This window comes from Mus musculus, chromosome 6 (assembly GCF_000001635.26).
Source record: "Mus musculus strain C57BL/6J chromosome 6, GRCm38.p6 C57BL/6J".
Classification (NCBI taxonomy): domain Eukaryota; kingdom Metazoa; phylum Chordata; class Mammalia; order Rodentia; family Muridae; genus Mus; species Mus musculus.
The window spans coordinates 28,795,063-28,815,953 of record NC_000072.6 but is presented as its reverse complement, the minus strand read 5'-3'; the positions used below and the strand labels follow the sequence as shown (position 1 = coordinate 28,815,953).

General features: G+C 45.3%; 1 protein-coding gene across 4 annotated transcripts in view; it reads right to left on the bottom strand.

Moving 5' to 3' along the window:
- Positions 1–20,891, bottom strand: part of Snd1 (staphylococcal nuclease and tudor domain containing 1) — a 454,826-nt gene that overhangs the window by 119,209 nt on the left and 314,726 nt on the right. For all 4 annotated transcript variants that reach the window (XM_006505142.3, NM_019776.2, XM_030255513.1 and 1 more), the window contains one exon: positions 20,016–20,125. In XM_006505142.3, coding sequence (XP_006505205.1) covers positions 20,016–20,125 — 110 coding nt within the window. The remainder of the gene's footprint in view (positions 1–20,015; positions 20,126–20,891) is intronic.

Below are 20,891 nucleotides of genomic sequence, written 5' to 3'. Positions count from 1 at the left end.
CCTTGGTTCTAGTTTGCTTTCCTGTTGCTGTGATAAAACACCACGACCCAAAAGAAACCAGGGGAGGAAAGGGTTCATCTGCTCACACTTTCAAGTCACAGTGCGTCCTCGAGCAAGCCAGGGCAGGAGCAGAAGGCAGGGACGTGGAAGCAAGAACTGGAGTAGAGACCATGGAAGAATGCCGCTGCCTGAAATGTTCCCTACTATGTGCTCAGCAAGTTTCCTTATGTAATCCAGGACCACCTGCCCATGGATTGCACTGCTCACAGTACACCAGGCCTTTCTACATTAATCTGTAATTAAGAAAATGTCCCACAGATGTATCCACAAGACAGTCTGATGTGGCAATTCCTCATCTGAGATTCCTTCTTCCGAGATATGTTTAGGTTTGTGTCAGGTTGACAAGAACTAACTAGCACACCTGGCCTATTTATTTGTTTGCATGCTTTTGTGAACCCTGTTCTGTGACCTGGGGCAGGTCAAGTGCAAGAGAACAATAAAGACTTGATCCTGCCCTTGAGGTTATTCAGCACATCTGAGATGGCTAGGCTGGGCGGGATGACAGCAGGCAGGGCTAGGGGGTATGCATGGCGGAGATGTGTGCTTAGAGCAAGCCAGAAGCAGGAGAAATCTCAGCCTCCATCTGCTCAAAGAGTTTCATGGAGAAACGAAGTGCAAGGTATATAATGGGCTTGCAGAGTATCCATTGTAGTGTACTTAAGGAGAGGACAGGAGAAAATTCACCCAGTTTGGATTGTGAACACAGACAATATGAGTATATTGTTAGGGCCAAGATTGTCTTTCAACCCTGTAGGGAGCCAGAGATGCCCCAGTCCTTTGGCACAGGCACAGGGTGGGTAGATGACCTCAACACTTCTCAGGCAGGCATCTGCTAAAAGGACTGCCCTAGGAGCTGGGAGCTTGGCAGCAATGCTCTCAGTAAATACTCTGGTAAAACTGTATTTATTCTAGTCTGATAAGTGACCTAGATCGCCTGTAGTCTCACCCCCTCTTAGGACCCTATAGCAACACACAGATTAGCTTAATGTTTAGGTGTAAGTCACAAAGCCCCCTGAATAAAGATTAGTCAGTAGCTTGCCTTTGAATGAAGAAGCGCTTAGCCAGGGTCCTAATCAAGGCCATGGTGCAAATGTAGGATAGAAGCTCCAGCCTTCGTCCAGAACTCCATTTAATTTGGCTGCACAGCTGCTATTGGTCTCATCTACTAAGCAGCCAGAACAAAATAGCACTTGGGAATTGGGACAATGTTGAGGACACAAGGGGCACATGCGCGCGCGCGCGCGCACACACACACACACACACACACACACACACACACACACACAGGGAGGGGTGGGGGAGGAAGAGAATGTGGATGGACTTCTGGGAATGACGGTTGGATACAAATTTTAGGACACACCAGCAGTGGGTAAAGTGCTCCAAGGAAATGAGGACTTTCTTCTATCACGATCACAGAATAGCTGCAACCACCATTATTCCCCTGGTGTGGCCAGAGAAGCTCTCAGGATGGAGCATTGGCAAGGGGTAAGGCAGGTCAGCTCCAAGGTACAGCAACTCTCCTAAAGAGTTGTGGGGAACACACAGAGCTGTCTACTGAGCTACTCCTCAATTCTAGTCTAGAGGCAGAACTAGGTTGTTCTTTGTGCCTGCCCATCCTGTCCCCAGATGTGCACTGTTTATGAGCTGGAGGGATCAAGTTTATGCTGATAGAAATCCAAAGTCATGAACTAGGTTAGGTCTAAGATGATCAGCTAGGGTAAGGTGGTCTGAATTTAATTTCCAAATAAGCCAGTAGTTCTTAACCTTAGATGCATATAGGAATTCCTGGCAGGGGGAGTGGTGGTAAAAAAATCTTAAAAATATTTTAATTATACAAAAACTACTGTGAAAACAGAAATCTGGACCACTGAAAGTAGAATACTAACGAGTACTCCATAAACCATCATAGAGATCCAATAAAGTCTTCATCGTTCTCTCTCCCCGCTTTCTTTGCTTCAGCATTTTAAAGTCTATCCTAGCCATGGTGCCACTTCAGCTTTACATACTTCAGTATGCATCTCTAAAAATACTCGGTCATTTCCTTACATAACCACAATGCTATTATCACACCTACCAAAATTAACAAAGCTTTCCCTAGGTATCAGCTAATGCACCTGGGGAACTTGGGAAAAAAGCCTCAAACCAAAAAACCTTGTGGTTGATGAAGTCTCCAAGCATTAGTAGCTTTTCTGTGCCTCCCCGACCCATGTGTGTTGCCAGGGTGACGAATGACTGCCATGGTCAATACAGGATCCTGCCACGGGGTCTGAAGCAAGGGCTGTGCTTATCCTCTAGTTCTTTATCAGCAAACCAAACCAAAACCTCTTACAAATAAATATAGACGCCAAAACCAAACCAACCCAAAAGACAAGGAAAGCACGACAAAGCCACAGATAGGGCAAAGGCAAGGAAAATAAAAGCATAAAACCAAACCAAACCAAACCAAACGACAACAAAACCCCAACCCCATGTCCCCATCCCTAAGCCCCAGCAGACCAGAGAATGGGATCTCATGCAGCACAGGGCGCCTTCTGCTCAGGAGTGGAAGGAAGCCCACTCACTTGATGCATCAGATGCATCAAAGGCCCGAGCAGCCCGAGAGGAGGGTGGTTCCCGGCTGCCCACGCTGCTTGCAGAGCCCACAGCACGGAGACACTAGGCCAGACTGCATTGTTTCTCCTCTCTTTGCTAGCTTTTCTTGCCTCTGTGTGTGATATCTCTCTAATATTCTGACTAATACTGTGCCTCAGCACCTGGGTCTTAGGGAGAATTAATTACATAGGCTATGGTGAGGGGGTGCGGCGTAACTTCTTGGGTGTTGGCACTGGGGTATAAGTAGTACAGTCTTCAATTTTACTTATTTATTTCATTTAAGGAAACAACTAAACAAAACATCCTGCAAAAAGATGGGGCTGTATCACTGTAGCTAAAAATACCTCCACTGAAGGCGGCCGCTCACCAGCTCCTCAATTAGAGATGCTACAGGGCCCTTTGTGAGCTGTGCAGTGTTGGCAGCTCCACAGGGGCTCTGGGCGGCCGAGGACAATCTCTGGAGCAGTGACTTTCTACTGCTAGGTGGAGGGGGACTGGCTAATAGCCACTGAGTCAGCATCTGAGACCTGACTTCCCAAGGTAACTTCTATACCCCTCTTGCTTCATGGACCCAAGCCAAAATGATACACCTGAGAATGACCCAGAGTCATCATTAGGGGTTCTGGCTGTTGTCGACTTTCTTGAGGGTAGATGTATTCCATACAAAGGAGGCAACAATGGCATCCAGCGTGCCTCAGGAGATTTGGGTGCTGGACAACAACTTGGAAGTGTGTTTCAGGGATAAGAAGCCCAGGTGAAGCCTCTTGGCGGGGAGGGACTGAGACCAGGGCTGCTTTCAGTGCAGGCTGACACTTGAATAGGGACACTGTGCAGAGGCACGGGGCTTCATAGGTCTTTTTCTGGATTTCTTTTCTTTTTTGTCTAAATGTGTAAAGGTCACTTAGTCCCACAACAGTCACTTTACCGGGGAAGAGCATGGAGGTCAGAGTTGGTAAATGGGACAGTCAGGAGAAGGTGGGCACAAAGCAAGCCAAGGCTGATTTAATTTAGCCACTGACTCCTTTCTCCGTTTCTCAGGTGAGGTGAGGGTGTGTGTGAGCATGTGTATCTCGAGTTCAGTATCTGCATATACCCAGTGGCCACAGTCCTGGACAGCACAGATAAAGAATGCATCCCTTGACTCTGGTTGTTTTTATATCCTCTCTTGCTGGCTAGCAGTGGTCTCTGAAACTTCTCTGAGCACTAACTGAAAGCTAATGGGTTCCACGGTTCACTCTCCAGCAAACCTGATGATCCTGGCCCTTGCAGAAGCTAATAGCTGACCACACGAATCCCCCACGGCAGTAGGCAACCTAGGTCCTAACCCTGCACATCCACGCTTCCATGCTTACAGCTACTCTGACCTTTATGGATTTTGCCCAGTTGCTATTTTACACTATTTTAATTGATGTTTAATATAGCTTAACTCTGCATGGTGTTCCAAGCCCCTCACCAGGGGGCCGCTCACAGGCAGAGTCACAATTAATAGCAATCCCCAGAAAATTATGCCCTGTATCAAAGTTGTCATTGCACCATATAAATGCTTATTATTACTATTGAATTCTCCAGCCCTGACACCTCCCTGTGTTTACTAGGTAGCAGATAAACCTCTATGTGTGTGCCTTCTCTACTCTACCACACCATCAGGTCTAAATATAGCCTTCGTGTGTATGTTTAGCTCCATTTAGCTCTGCTTTGAAAGGGGGGGGGGGATCAGCTAATAACGTTAAATTGCTGGAAAATGTGATTTGTTCCTCCCCAACTTTAAAGACAAAAAGAAGATTGAGAAGATGGGGAGGGAGATCTCAGCATGGAGTGAAAGTCTTCCAGACCCTGACAAGGTGGCACAGCTCTCTTGGAGGCCTTCTGTGAGGGCAGGAGCAGGTCCCTGAACATATGATACATGGGGACAAGGATCGGGCAGTGTCAGGGACTTTTAAGGACAATCTCGGCTATGCACGTTGAACTTTCCCCAGTTTCTTAAAGAAAAACCCAAATAAAACAAAATGCTCTCCTCACAAGGAAAATGCCTCCAACTTTAGCCATTAAGCTGTTTCCTTTGGCTGCAGCTGAGTTTAGATTTTGGCCTGAGCAGACAGTAGCAGACAGATACCTGGCCTCGTCTCTCTCTGCTTGTGCTCTGGTCCTGTGTGCTCAGCTCTGCACTAGGCTGCAGAGTCTCCTACAAACACCAGGGCCTGGGTGACTTCTCAGTGGCCTTAACCCCGTCCTCGCCTCTCTAAAGTAATGCAATCTGAGGAAAATTCACCTGTTAACCTCCCCCGTCTGCTTCCGTCACACCACCCACTCCTCTGGAGACACCGCTGTCACTGTCACATTCTTAAGTTAGTCCTTGTACTGTAGCTGGATGACTACCGTCCCAGGTACTGTGAAGGTGATGGCCCTGTGGAAACTTGAGCTCTCTGAGGGAGAGCATTCAGGTGGTTAACTTCATGCCTCCGTTTGTCTCTGACAAAATGGCTTGGGCTCCATTCCCTCAGTCATTCCAGCTACAACACCATCTACCTCAGCATTAAAGACTACACTTAGGTCTTTGGAACTGAATGGTCATACTTATTTCTATTTCTATTTTTTTCTGCACTCAATGCTTCATGGAAAAATGTAGATCGAATTTCCTGTATTATATTTGCTTTGCCTTCTTCCATCTTTGCCTAAAAATGGAGTTTCTAAAAAACCAGAAATGCTTTCTGTATTCAGACCTAGCAGGGCTGAGGCTGCCTTGGCTGGAGGAAGACGATGGTGTGAGTCTCAAGCCCCAGTGGAACAAGACATGTGCCATCTTCTAGCTGCTGCATCTGCAGACCACGCCTAGTCCCTAGTCTGCTGCCCACAGCAGAGCTGAGCCACTAGCATTTCCTACCCATGGCAAGCCTTGAACCTTGGTACTGTAGCTGCCAAGATGATGCCAAAGCAGGGGCTACTTTCCAGCTTAGGAGAAAAACATATTAAATGGAAATATAGTCTTCATTTCTTTTTCTTCTCATCACCTCCAGCCATTATAAGGCTTTGGCCTCAAAAGCAAAGTTGTCAAACAAAGCTCAGGAAGATGATGGACTGTCAGCCCCTCCCCACAATGTAGGACATGAGTTTATTAATGACTCATGGGAAAAGAACAATCCTCCTTCTGGCAGCGTCACATGCAATTAACCAGCTTCACAGAGAGCTGGCTACCTTCTACACATCTCCCTTTGGCAGACCACAGGGCTTCCAGTGACATCTTCCTACTGGAAAAGGGCTATCCAAAATAGTGACCTCAACCCACTAGGTACAATGGAGGTGGCAGTGCTCTTCTGGTGAAGCCTGGCTGAGTGCTGGGTAACATGAAAGACTGCAGCCCTGACAGCAACAAGCAGCCGCCAGCCCTGCGATCACACTGATTGCCATTAACTGCATAATCAGGTAAGTGGCTAAGCAGGGCTTCCTCTAGGAAGCAACCCAAATATTAATTCTCCACCACAACTCAACCAAAGAAGACGTTTCTGAGAAGTGGCCTACTTTGCATGTTAGCAGTGAACCTCAACACGGATGGAGAGGTGGAAAGGTGAGTTATGGGTAAGAAGCAACAACATTCCTATTTTCATATATTTACAAGAGAAGTAGCAGCTAGGTTAGCCAACTTGGCTCTATAGTCAGTGTGAACTTTCCTCTGTAGAATCCTGCGATTAAAAACCAGTCTTTACCCATGTGAATTGCTATTTGCAACACTGAAGTTTAAAAATGAGCGCTTTGTTGTGAAATGGCTTTAGTTGTACATTTAAAATGAGCTCTCTATCACTTTTCCGAAGTGACAGGAGGTACAACCAGTGAAGGTGAACAGCACACATACCTCTACATACAATCCTTCCATGTGAACTTCTAGGACTAAGAGAAGCTGGTAAGAACTGCCTCTGTGTTTTATCCCTAGGTGGGCACAGAACCCCTTAACCACAAGAACCTTCCTTTGTGCCCCAAGCCTCCCTAGATCCAACTCTGACACCTCAAAGGTGAGCCCAGTTAGGACTGAAAAGCCACAAAGGCGGCTAATCTTTACTTCAGCAAAACTGGAGCCATTCACTAAGGTTCTGATCTTTTGTTCATCATATTCAATTTACATTCTGTAGAAAAGCAGACAAAAAAGAACACTTTAGGAAAAACGAGAGGGGGTACTGCTGAGTGACAAAGCAGCGTTCACTAAGTGGTGACAGGTTGCCTGTTCTTTATGGCACAGTATTTGTGGTGAGCTTCACACACACACACACACACACACACACACACACACACACACACACACACAGTTGCTTCTTTTTGTGTCGTCTTTTGATTGGAAGAACCAATCACAGTGGTTCTTTCATTTCCATTAAGGCAGCCTGGGAAACAGAAGTAATGCCACTTGCAGATCAGCAACCCAACAGCGGACAGTTCAGCAGTGGCTTAGTAGGAAATGGATAGCTTATGATAAATGAATTGGTATTGCCTGCCATTTTTCCTTGCCATCACTTTAATCAATAAGGGAAAAGGTGAATTGCTATTGATCTCTTTAACACCCTTGAACGATACTGTACAAATTACAAAAACACAAGGGGATAGGTTAAGAAATGAAAAAAGAAAGGCCAGAATACATTAGTCTGGACAGTGTGAAACTGCTGTATTTTCCTGGAATGGCCTCTAATCACCCAGGTAAGAACACTTGGGGGCCCTTGTGACAGTGTCATGAAAAGCCTGTCCTCACCCTCATAACCTCATGGACTAGCATGGAGCATCTCAGAGCCTTCATCCTTTTACATGCTGCTGTGCTTCTTCAGGGCAATGGGCTCCTTAAACAATACAAGTCCCCTTGATGCAAGGCTAAAAGCCTATGCATTGAGACATGACAGGACTCCTAAGGTCTCATAAATTTTTGAAGTTGCCATACTTTAGTGGCGTTTAGCTGGGAAATTTCAGCCACTGACTACAATTTTTTATGGAAAAGCAAGAATCCAGAGCTCCAAGGACAATCCCAGGCAAGACCTTATTAACCCATTTCTGGGTTACATGCCAAAGAAACATAAATAGATAGCAGAAATGTGAAACTTATACTCAACAAGAACAAATATCATGGCTCCAGGTTGAAAGACATGACAAAGATCCGAGGTCTTAGTTTAAAATGTTATAGGGTCTTTGCTTAATCTTGAAGGGAACCTGGCCACATTATGATAGAGAAGAAGACAGATATGCAAATATAGTCTTATTCAGATAACCAGGAAAAAGGAGTATTAGATTCATGGGCATAGCAACTCATAACAGGAAGATAAAATATTCAGTGTCTGCTTAGAGTTTCATCCAACAAGTTAATTACAAGGAAGACTATGAGAGCTACTAAGCCTTTGGATTAGATTGTGCTAAGATATGCTGCTTAGCAGGACCGAAGTATTATCTTGTAGAAAACCCAGCATATCACAGATTTGATATCAGAGAAAAGGTTAAATAAATAAATAAATAAATAAATAGAATTTAACCCAATATCCACAGTTCCAGATCATACCTTTGTTGCTCTGTCAGTTGGCCCTATAACCGAGAAGCTGATGAGAAAGAAACCCCCAAAACAAAACACTTTGGCCACTATCCCCTCTTAGGGCCACACAGCACTCTCAGGAATCACCCGGAGCCTAAGTCTCCCCAGCAAACTCCTCACCTTGTCTGGGCACTTCCCTTATTTGGCATTCTTAAGGCAGAACAGAGCTTTAGTACCCCCATTTTGCAGATAGTAAAACCTGGGCAGGCAGTCACCGTGCATACACTATGAAACAGAACCCAGACTTAAAACTGGCATGTAAATATGGCAGGAGCCTCAGGATGCTCCTGGCATCTAGCTTAAATGGTTCTCCAGAGACTGAGACGCAGATGAAACTGCCTAAACTTTGAAAACTGTGGTCCACGGTTCACCAGTATCCCCACCTTTTTCCTACAAATACCTGAAAGGCTAAACGTATAGCAAAATTAAATGCAAGTTACAAAGCTGCTGATGTGCGGAGAGTGGAAGTGCTGAGATTAGAAGGAGGAAGTACTTAAGTGCACCCCAGGCATTTGGAAATGGCCACGTCTGCAGCCCTGAAAGCTAAGGGTAGAGCTCTGGCTCTCTCTGCCAGGCAGACTGAGAACTGGTCATACATTCAAGAAATGGGGCACAAGGCTGTGAAAAGCACGGCAGTAAGAATCAACTAGTCCCTCCTACAAGGCATCCTCTTAGTCTGAAAGTGACCCTATTCTAAAATTACTAAGTGGCATGTGGCCAGACCAAAAATCCATATCCAATCAGCAGTAATGGACTGTTGTTGCATTTCCTCATATAAGGTTACAGTGGTGCCATAAAAACCCCAGGCCAATGGGTTTTGACGGAGCTTAGGAGGTAACAGCACCTTTGTACCATACATGCTACAGAGACCTGGAAAGTGAAGTGCCAGGGGATCTGTTGTAGCTGCATCATCTTCCACATCTAGTCAACTTCTTTTTTTTTAACTACTGAAAAGGATTGTATGGTATCATGAGACTGGAAATGAAGAGAAGGAAAGCACACTCTTAACCTGGGAAGAAAGAGGGTACGGGGAAGGGGCTTCCAGTTCACTCTATTCCTGCTTCCGTGACAGCTGTCACTCCTACAGTGATGGCTCCGAACAATGCTACTTGAGGTTCTTTTCCTGTCCCTTCTGTCCTGGTTAACACGTAGATCTTTCTTTAGGGCTCCTGCTGGCATTCTGCTGGTTTCCAAGTCTTCCAATTTAATATACATCAAGGACAAACATATGGTGATCTTAGACTGCTGAGACTGTGGTTAGATAGGGATGGGGCCAAAGGGAAAGCATGGCTCCTCTATCTGAGAACAAGGAAACCCAGGCTACTGGAGTCTAGGCCATTCCTAGGGATCACAAGGCTAGGACTCTTACCTAAGTAAAGAAAAGCAGGGAATCCCACGGTAGTTTAGGCTGTGAGGATACTTATTTCTCAGACACCTATAAAGGGTCTGGCTGTCCCCTCTTGTAGTGATGGTTGGCCTTATCAGTTCATAGTCACATCTAGAAAAGCCTTCTTGCGAAGGTCAACACTCTTGGGAAGGCCTTTGCTTTTTCTGTGAAAGTGGCACTGCTTAGAAGGAAGTGGGTTTGATGTATGGGACAGGAAAAACCAAGGGCAAAATGACCCTGTCTTATCATGCTTAGAAAAAAGACTGGCTGATGCTCAAAGATATTTAAAGGTTTGTTTGAGAACTTAGACCAAGGACAGCAAATGGATTTCTATCCAAGTGCCAAGTCCATCCAACTGGGAGACACTTTTAAAAGATGTTTGTTTGTTTGTCTGTTTTTTTCTTTAGAGATAGCATGTCACTATATAGCCCTTGAGGTCTGAACAAACCATGCTGGTCTTTAACTCAAGAGATCTGACTACCTCTGCCTATCAAGTGCTGAGATTAGAGATATATGCCACCATGCTCAGCTCAACTGGTAGTAGCTTTGAAGAACTTGAAAAGGATCAGAGCCCTAGGCCAATGACCAGCCATGGTCTAAGACTGGATGAGGGTTGGAGGAGTATATTTACATTGCTGACATTAGCTTAGACAAGTTTAGGGTTAAGGCAGTGAACTAAACATGAATTTTGTTGATTTTTAACATGAATACTGATCCCAACACATGTACCTATATCAAGCCTACCACCGTACCGTGGGTAAAGTGTTCTATCCACATTGAAGTCTGAATCCCAAGTTAGCAAAACCAAGAGAGAGAATTAGGGTCACTAATAAAATAATGCTGCACACTGTTGTTGACTAGTGACTGTTTACCATTTACTGGGTCCTGTATGAAACATTTACATAGATAGTTCATTTTCATAGTAACCTTATGGAGAAGAGACAGTCTTTATACAACCTAGGCAACTAAGCGTGGCAGGACTGCCATACTGCACAACACTAGAAGCACTGTAGTATCCAGCGAGACAGATGAGGACCCAGGTCTGAATCTTCACATGTTGGTAAGTTTTGTTCAGTGACTAAGGAAGAAGGAAAAGATGTCCTTAAACGTAGTGAGGATAAGTCTGAGAACAAGCTGTCCCCTGTGACTGTGAAACCCTGTTGTTTGGGACAGGTGCAGAGTATCTCTGCTGTTAATTCTCAACCTTGCTCAGAATCTTATTTCATAACAGACCATTGGTCACTTTCATTTTCAAACTCCATTTAAGTTCAGCTGACCAGGAACAGTCCCGGGTGGAGAAGCAAGTAAGAAGTCCATCAGCAGAGTCTCGCTCAGAGCACAGAGGCTCCCTAGTGCTGGGGAGCAGCCTTAGGGAGTGGGTGAGAAGGCAGCAGAATTAAGGTCAGCTCATCCACCACAACAGTCACGCTAGTGTCCTTGGGGGAGTCACACGTGGAACAGCAGAATGTTAGTGCTACCTGGAGAGCAAATGCAATCGACAATCTGCTTGTCCTCTGCTGGTGGTTCAGGCAGCCTTGCTATTATATATTATGAGCTGTGTTCTAAAAAGGTACCAATTGAATTATGCAATAACAAGAGCTGGGGGAAATTCAGGCAGTGGGTGTGGTTTAGAATGTTTGGGACAAAGAAAATAGGGAGACACTAGGGCTGAAAGGACTCTAAAAACACCAACATGCTGGGCTGCTGTAGGTGTAGGCGAACATTGGGGTCCTGCATTAATTCTTCTGATAAGTCAGGGGCAGGTCAGTATGAGGTCATCTTCAGTATTAAGAGAAATATATGCCTAATTGAAGATAGAGAAATGGAGAACTATTTTCCAAACAAGAGTTCAGCAGGGAAGGTAAAGAGTTCAGAAAAAGGTGCTTTGCCTGAGAAACAAAAATTCTTAGGTTCTTTCTGTCAGCTCGTCATTATTAACAATATTAGCTTCTGCTGACCCTGTTTTAAAAGAACCCTTACCTTTGACAGCTCCAACAGTGGATATTCAGGATGACTAAAGTGGAAAGAGAAGCCAGAACTTTTTTTCTGGAGCATCTACTATACCTCAATTAAAACAAATGGCACCCAGCTCCCCTAGCCCAAGCCTTTATTTTCCTCCTGAGAACACTTGCATTTGTTCTGGGCCACAAGCCCTACCTGGCTCCTGGCAGCCCAGGAGGATGAACACGCTTGGCAACAGTTGTCTCCCATGGGACTGTTCGTAGAGAACATGTCCTGTCAGAGTGGACAGCACCAAGTCTGGTGAGGGGCAGAGGCTGTGCCTAGTGTCTGTGAAGGATTTTTAGGACGAGCCAGCAAGTGCACTAGCCTTGCTTCAGGCCTCACTTTAAATGATGTTCAAATGAGTCCCGTGGATCATTTTGGTGGAAAGATGCAAGAAGAAATCATGTTTGAGTCTTTCCATCTTTACACTGGGACTGATCTGGGTCAGGACTAAAGATGAAAGGAGGAGAGATCCGTGCCAGGATTGTCTTGGCGTTGCCAAGGGTGCTGCTGCTTCTACTTGGGGGAGGAAAGTACAATTTCAGGTCCAACCAAGCACTATATTTCTTACTTAATTTTTGATGGAACAACAGTACAGAAAAACAAGCTGACCTGGCAGAGAAAAATACAAATGCCTCTCAAAGAAGAATTTGCAACAGTGGAGCCCAGCTCCTAAGGGAAAGGTACAAGGATTCTGCTGAATAAGATTTCCTTTCTGGGGATAGAATCACACCCCTGAGACCCTCTCCTCCATGTCTCAAAGAGGCCACATCTTTTCTGTTCTATGCCATGCCTGTCCCACCTTCATTGCCAGCAGCAGTGACAGATGTGGACACTATTTCTGGAAGGCACTGAGGCCTATCAAACCTACACTAGATAGCCCCTATGACACACAGGTAATAGGATCTTGGCCAAGCCAATGACAAATTAGCCCCAGCAACTATTTCAGAAGAATGGATGTAATTCTATGCTTGACTGACTATGAAAGTTCTCAGTAGAAGAACAGCAGAGCTGAGCCAGCAGCTCTGCAGAAAGGAACCTACTGGAGGCAGCAAACAGACTAAGCTTGCTGAGGAAGGCCACCGGAAGCTGCCCTAGGACTTAAAACTGACAGAGGGACCCAGCAGACCAGGGGAAGGAGAAAAAAAAAATCATGACAGCAGTACTCATTTAAAACTTTTGCTGTAACCCCGCACTCCCTTTGAGACAAGGTCTCTCTGTGGAATGTAGGCTGGCCTGGAACTTAGGGCCATGTTGTCTCTGTCTCCTCAATGGTCCAACTGAAGGTATGTACCACTACACCTGGCTTTCTGTCATTTTATGGTGCTATTTTCATTTAGAGGCTGGGATGGGGTTTGAGGTCTCTTCTAGGGGTAGAAGAAGTACCTGAAGGTCAAGAGTAAAGAGTCAGATAACAGTTTGATATTCACATAGTGCTTACAACTCATCTTGGATCAGGAATTTACGGGGGCCGAAATTTCAAAATGATCCCTTGGGCTAACAGTCTAATCAGCAAAAGCAGAAGACAGAGACATACAAAGCAAAGAGACAAGAAACTGTATTAGAAAACCAAGAGGACACTGGTGGTTTCTTTTAGACCAGTGAAAGTTTTTTAAAACAATGAAACTTTTCTACAACTCCAAACCATTGTTTAAGTTTGTGTAGCATCTTGGTTAGAAGACAGGGAAACCCAGACAGTCTGGAGTAAGTACGCAGGTCGCGTTCATAGGAAGTTCCTCAATCAGAAGTCGCATATTCAGTCTAAGAACTCTAATGTCTTCCTTCCTCTCCCACTGAGTGCAGAGAGCTTTTCCAGAGAACCATAAATAATAATAGAGCAGACCTTCTTCTCAGACCCTAAGATGGTGGGGAAATAAATCCCTTCCCTTTACAAAAGCGAGCATCTCTGTGTACTGAGACAGATGGGGAGCTACGAGCATCGTAGGTTTGTTCTGACAAGGTGCAGATAGGAAGCAAGTGATGAGATGTGAGGTTGGAGAAGTGGCCAAGGAGATATATAAATTAGAGATGACACTTTATCCAGAAGCAAGGGCGCCATGTCTTTCTAGATGCATAGTCAGAGTCAGACTTGCCTCCTAAGAGAAAGACTACAGAAACAGGAATATGGCTATACCTTACCAAATGAAAGGACGTGGCTACATAGAAAGCAAGGTCCAGAAAAGTTAAAACAGCACATGAAGCAAGCAGTCAGATGGTCAAAAGCTGGAAGAACAACACAAGCAGAGAAAATACCCAGGGAGGCAGGACCACAGCAAATCCCTCAAGCCCAAGAAAAGACTCAGAATAGAATGTTTCACGGAACAGTGTCAGCCAATGGTTGACCTTTGGGAAAATCCTTTATTTCTAGACACTCTGGAGTTGGAAAACAATAACAAAAAAGATAAGATATGGCGTAAAAAGTAATCCCTTTCTAATAGCAAAATTAGCAATCTCTGAGGAGCAAAGTGCTTCACTGGGAGTGCAGTGTATTTTAGCATCGGCCATACCACCAGCCAGGAGAGGAGCAGGTGTACCTGAGCTTCCTGTACTGTGAGGCTGGGAGAGCAATTTTTGCATACATTTGTTGTGAAACATATACAGATTAAACAAAGCCCTCAGAACTCTAGCAAACACTATGAACCTAAGGTCCCTTTTCCTGAGGCCCTTTATATGGAAACAACAGTGAACTAACTGAACAAACTCAACTCTGGAACGCATCACTGGTAGGTGGTGTGCTGTCCTCTCCCAACCAAAAGCTCCTAAGCCCCTGCAGGGGAAGAGAGTGTTTAAAAAGGCTGCACATACATCCCACTTTCTCTTGGATGGTAGCTAGGATAGCCTAGAGTAAAGTGACTTCTGCACAAACAAACAAACAAAAAAAAAAAAAAAGGAAAGAAAGGAAGGAAGGAAGGAAGGAAGGAAGGAAGGAAGGAAGGAAGGAAGGAAGGGAGACACACCTGAGCAGCCTGTTTGATTTTCTAGCACGTAGTTATTAGAGGCTCAGTGAGAGTTCCTAGTGGGCAGTGGCAAACACCAAGTGTGGGAGAGCAGGTTGCACTGGAGCCATTAAGACCAGATGAACTGCACACTCCTGAATTCCCAGGACTGAGCCATTCTCAGCACTGTGTGCTACCCTTCTCCTCCAATGACTCTCCTTGGCAGGGAGTAGGCTGCATGAACAGATGGACCAGGAGGCTGAGAGAACACATTACACAGCGCTGGAGGAGCACTATGGGGCGAAGCCAGAGGGTGCAGAAAAGACCTGGTTACACCAACCCTCATCCCCCTCTCACACAAGAGGGACTATAACATGAAACCTAAGTGAAGAAGATGGGCCCATTTTTCTTTCAATGCTAGGCTTTCTTTCCTATGTATATTCCATTCCTTCTCAGATAGACCTAGTCATCAGGTTCCTTCAAACAGGCATTCCTCCCCCCACCCCACAGTTGTAACAGTTGCTTATAATACTTTATAGTCTTTTCCTTTGAAAAAAACTAGGAGTTGGGGGTCAGAGGAAAACTAGGGCTATGTCAGGGTTACTGAAGCTGCAGAATGGGTTCTGGAGGGGAAATCTTCCTTTCTGATGCCAGCAGCAAGAGGGAAATAGGTCAGGGCAGAGTGTTCAGCTAGAGCTGTCCAGCATGGGGGTGTCATTATCCAGGCATCATCAAGGAACAACTTTGAAGTCTAGAGAGGATAAAGGGGTCATCAAAAAAACACTGGGAAGGATTACCAAGCCCCTGTAGACTCTCCCTCCAAAGCTATATCCGAGACAGCTTGAAACTAGGAGAGAGTTAAATTATAAAGGCAGGAGAAGCATGAGCTGCAAATCTGCCTGGGGTACATTGCAAGACTGCCTCAAGTAAACCTGTTTGACACCGAGCTTTTATTAATATAGCTCCTCCTTTGTAGGTTCAGGTTTCTCCAACACAGCAACAACTGGAGTGCCGGCATATAGTGACAGGTTGGTGAGTATATGCTGGCTAGCTGGCCTTCTGGAAGATGATGTCAAAAGAGCACAGATGTCTTGTACTCATGACAAAGATCTCAAATGACTCTTTGATGGATGGATTGCTAGATCAATCTTTTAGACAGAAATACCAAGGCAAGGCAGAAAAAAATTGTATTCTCAGTACCACATGATAACTGGGTGTGAAGACCAGGAGTTTGTACTTTTAAGCCAGTTATCTACCCATTAGCTAATTCTATCTCTCATCACTACTTCTGGGAAGATGCTAGCAACAAGTGCAATTCCCTATCTGGGAAATTACACCAGACCTTCCTGTCCTTGGCAATGTAGCAGGGAGTTGCTTTAAAAAGGCAACTGCATGGTAGGGGTGGGAGGAGAGGATAAAATATGTCACAAAACACATGCTAGCCAATGGGACACAGAACTTACAGCTGACATAAAACAATTTTATGTTGCATGGCTCATAAGCAACCCAGCACCTCAAGGTCAGAGACTTCTCGAAGCTCCACATGGTTACGATGAGCCATTTAACCCAATTTAGCATAGTCTATACTACAGGGATTATAAGCAAACTTGTCTGGAGCCCATACAATTTCTGACATCCTTACTCGACTCCATTACACTGACTTATGGTGTACAAGCAGTCATAGACAATGCACAAAGAATCTCCATGCATATTCTTCAACAAAACTTTATTTGCAAACAACTGGCAGAGGGCCAGATTTGCACGGCCCTAGCATGCACATTTTGGTCAGCCTGGGAAGAGATGTTGAGTGCTCTGGACTTCCTTGGAGTAAAGGTAAGAATTTAAATCCCCCAAAAGGCTCTTGGCTGCCCTGAGCTTCAGGTCAGAGAATCAGGTAATAACCTGGTATTTGACTTCTAGCTCTTCCTGCCTTAGGGCTGGCAATGCCTCCTGCATGCCAGACCACTGCCCAGGACCAGGATTACTAAATCCAGGAGAAGCAAGCCAAAAGGGATCAGTGTTTAAAGGGAAACACCAGGTAGCAGACAAGAAAAAGAAGTGGTGTGATGAAAAGGCCAAGAGAGCCACTTAGGAAAATGGGACTGAACGGTGGCTGCAAATGTCAGTAGTTCCGTGATACATATGGCAGTCGTATATGTACAAGGCAAGCGTGGGAACCATGTCCCCTAATATGGGAGGCCATCTGAAATGTAGAGAAGCCTCACCTGCCCCGTGCAGGCCTGCCCTTACGTAGCAATGGGATGGAAAGGCAAGCAGTTTTCTACTTACTCAAAGCAGAGGGAGAGACAGGTATTGGTGCCCTGCTTATCCAAAGCCAGGAAAAATAAGTAGTAGTTCTTAGTGTCTGCATCCTGAGAGCCAGCTCCCATCTCTTTCTTGACTGCCTAGTAACAGTGACCATGGTACTTTCTCAGTATCTAGATCCTTCTCTGGTCATGCTGCGCTTCTTCTTATGGGAATCCAGTAAAAACTTTGAAATGTGAACTGTTCTCGCCCCTTAGTAATACAAAGTTCTAGTATATGGGGAAAGCAGGCCAAGGTAGAGAAATTATGGGCTCAAATGAGATAATGAGAACAAAGGTTTAAAAACTTAAAAGGGGAGATGGAGCAGGCCCAAGGACAGTCAGATCTTCAAAATACCAAGTTACGCTTGATTATCAAAGGAAGAGGAACAAACATAAAACCAAAGCTCAAGTGCAGCTATTCAAGCAGCAGCATGGCTCCTGAAGGGCCACAGGGCCTAGCTACACAGGGCCCGGGGGCTCGTCCCATACAGTCACATGGTCCTTTTTACAATAACCAGGGGCACCAGCATATGGAGCTTCTCCCTGCCTATTTCTGTGGAGGTGTGGGAATGTAAGAGCTTTGTTCTCTAAGAAGCTCTATGGAGGAGGTGAAGTTACTACACGGGATAGTAAATAAACAACACTTGCCAAATGAAAACCTCCTTTGACTGTCTTACCATTCAGAAACCAGTTTTTATCTATTCTATGAAGGGAAATGCCCAGGAGAGTTGGCTACAGCTGGCTCTTTTAGTCAACATCTTAAATTATTTGTGGTTTAGGCCATACTCCCATTTCCTCTGGATAATGACCTTTCAAATCAGTTTGACCAAGTAATCATATCAGGTGCTCCAACAGTGCAGAATGTTCATTACTGACAGACCCTAAACAAAGGGCTGTAAAAGACTGAGCCACTACAATCAAGAAAGACAAATAGCAACTTTGGATTAGACTAAGGTTCTGCAAACTTATAAGGAAGAGGCATCAAAGAAAGTGGAGAAAAATGCCACCTTTCCTGCCAGTAAGTATTAAAAATACACAGATAAGAGTAAGGCCACAATAAACAGGAGGCAGTAAGAATATTTGGCCGTAAGTTTTAGCTGCCACCTGGGGGCTAGAAACATGGCCAGGAAGAAAAGGAGTCGGGGAAACAAGAGTTGAAAAGAAAAGAGAAAGTCACTATAAGACAGCAGTTCTCAACTTGTGGGTTGAGACCCCTTTGAGGGCTACCAAGACCATGGGAAAACTCAGATATTTACATTATGACTCTTAACAGTAAAAAATTTACAGTTATGAAGTAGCAACAAAAACAATTTTATGGTTGGGGTCAGCACAACATGAGGAACTGTATTAAAGGGCCGCAGCATTAGGAAGGCTGAGAAGCACTGCTTTAGGCGATGTTGGTGAAAAAGAGGAGTCAGGTGAGACACGTGATATTCAGTTCAATGTCTCACTCGTGTCCTAAGGGGTTCCTCCCTGATGTAAGCATAAGAAACCAGCAAGAATCTGCTGCTATGCCAGGCTAGTGGCACACGCCTTTAATCCCAGCACTTGGGAGGCAGAGGCAAGCAGATCTCTTTAGAGGCTAGCCTAGTCTACATAGTGCATTCCAGGACAGCCAGGGCTACACAGTGAGACCCTATCTCAAAACAAACCAAAAAATAAAAGTAAATTAAAAAAAAAAAAAAAAAGGAAAAGAGAAAGAAAAGGATTTTCTGCTACTTCCTCTCTGGTGCCTCAGGTCATAAACTAGAGCGGGCTCTCCTGCTTTCTCAGTTCCTGTGAGGACAATGTTGAAAGGTCTACAAAGGCAGCAGGGAGGTCTGTAATATTTGCCCCTTCCAGCTAATCTTCAGGTGTTGGTAGACAATAGAGTGTTTGCATTCAAACATTAGTGGAGGGGAGGGGTGGATGTTGCTAACTTTAAAAGAAAAATTCAAGCTATATTGTGTGGTTACAAGATGCATGCATATGTGTAGGGGCAGTCAGTGTGTCACTTTCAAGGATAAGTGCATCTTAACAGAGAGAGCAGAGAGCAATGTGCAGCCAATGAGATGACTAAGTGCTGCACACCCCAGCCACTGGCTGGCCATCAAGGCAGAAGCAGCTTTACCCAGGTAACTAACTGGAGTTGATATTTGGGACGTGAACAAATACCTCTTCAATAGAGGAATCAGGATTTGTTTGGCCAAATTAATTTCTTCTATTAAAACAAGAAGGCCAGTGTTAGGGAAATCCCACAGACAGCAAGAGTACTGCTGAGTTTGAAAAGTAGTGGGCTTCTCAGAGCCCGAGTAGCCCAACAGGAGCCTCTAGGGCTGACCTGCTCTTCCACAGCCCCAGTACTGAAGTAATAGATGATGAGAAAAGGAAACGAGATGATAATGTTCCTATCCCATGTCTGTCCAACTCGGAACGTCTTGAGCCCTTCCATCTGCTCTCTAGGATCTCAAGTGAGCCCTGAGAGAAGGCCTCTGGCCGCACATAATGTGCAGCTGCGTGCATACACTACAGCTGCAGAGATGTTAACAGGAGGAAGGAAGGGACAAAGGCAGGTAGGCCCCAGTGCTCAGTGAGAGCGGGGCGCGTCCCCACTGCTCTTCCCAGTGCTCAGTGAGCGGGATGAATGGCTGGCGTACTCTACAAGGAAGATAGATCTGCTGAGGAAGGCTTGAGTAACATCAGCAGCAGAAGGCACCGCAGCAGCACAGAGCCTTCTTCTGCCTGCAAGAGGCAGCCCAGCAGGCAGATACAGAAGTACAATTAAATTAAGTCAGAAAACCCGCTACAGAAAATGCAATTACTCAAAGATACAAATAAATGGTCAAAGAAAATTGGCCCCTGACAGGGTTAGTCAAGCTTCTAAATCCAGCTGGAGGCAGGCAGCTCAGACTAATTCACCGAGGAGGAGGGATGCCAAGCTTAAGCTCTCTGCATTGGGGTCCTGGCTGGGCTGGCCTCATGTGCCAGGCTACCCGCGAGAAGGGACAATTTGGGGGTGGCTGACCAGTGATGCAGGGATCAAGGAGATAAAGTGTGGGCTGATGCAGAAACAGCTCCTGGATGGCAGGGCTGGGCAATGGAAGAGACGGCCGGCTTATCTTTAACATGGCAGGAGCTAGTGAGATCCGGGGAGTAGGGCTGTGCTCCCCTGCATACGAAGCTACATGAAGACGCCCTACCTCTCGCTGCAGCACTAGTTCCTTGGTGAAAAGTGTGGCCTCCTCGCTGAATGGCTCTCCTTCCTGCACCAAGCCCGGGAGATTCCGTGCTCCTCTGGGACATTCAATGCCTGAATGAGGAGAAAAGGAAAATGTGAGAAAATGTGCAGAAACACGGCCCACCCCAGCACTCTCAACCTGGGAGGAAGCCTCACTATGTTCCCCCTGGCCCTTTAAGACCCTCAGCCCCACGGCTTTAGCCACGGCTTATATAATTGGCTTTCCTCCCCTAAATGACACCAGCAGCCCAGCCATGTGCCGCTGAAGAACAAGGGCAGCCGCCTCCCAGACATTTCCTCCTTACTATCTGACTTTCTGCCAGAATCCCAAGTGTTAATTCAGTGTCACTTTCCTTTTCAAATAAACGCCCCCTCTGTCCTTAGGCTGTGCTTTGTATACTATTCCATCAGCTTTCATTCAGAGCAGGAGGCAGAAGAAAACAGAAACCTGACGAAATAGTAGGCGTCTAGAGCCACACACAGCGGCTTCACAGCGTATTCTACCATTTATTATCCTCATGGCCTTGGCTAAATTACTCAACAAAGGCTCGACTCCTTGTCTGTAGAAGACATATAATACATCTTGTTTTTAAAGGTGCTACATTAGCCCAGGAGAGATTATGTACAGAAGATATTAGAACAATGCTGGCTACTTCAGCTATTCCCATCATCTTCATCACCATCATTATCAGTCTTAGCAATTCTCATGTTTAAAATTGCAAAATTTTCTTTGACTCCGATCGCAAGCCTATAAGATTCATGTGCATAGAAGCCTATTCTGTTTGTTTCCAATGATGGTACTTAGTACAAAGTGTACATCCACTGATCAACCTAGACA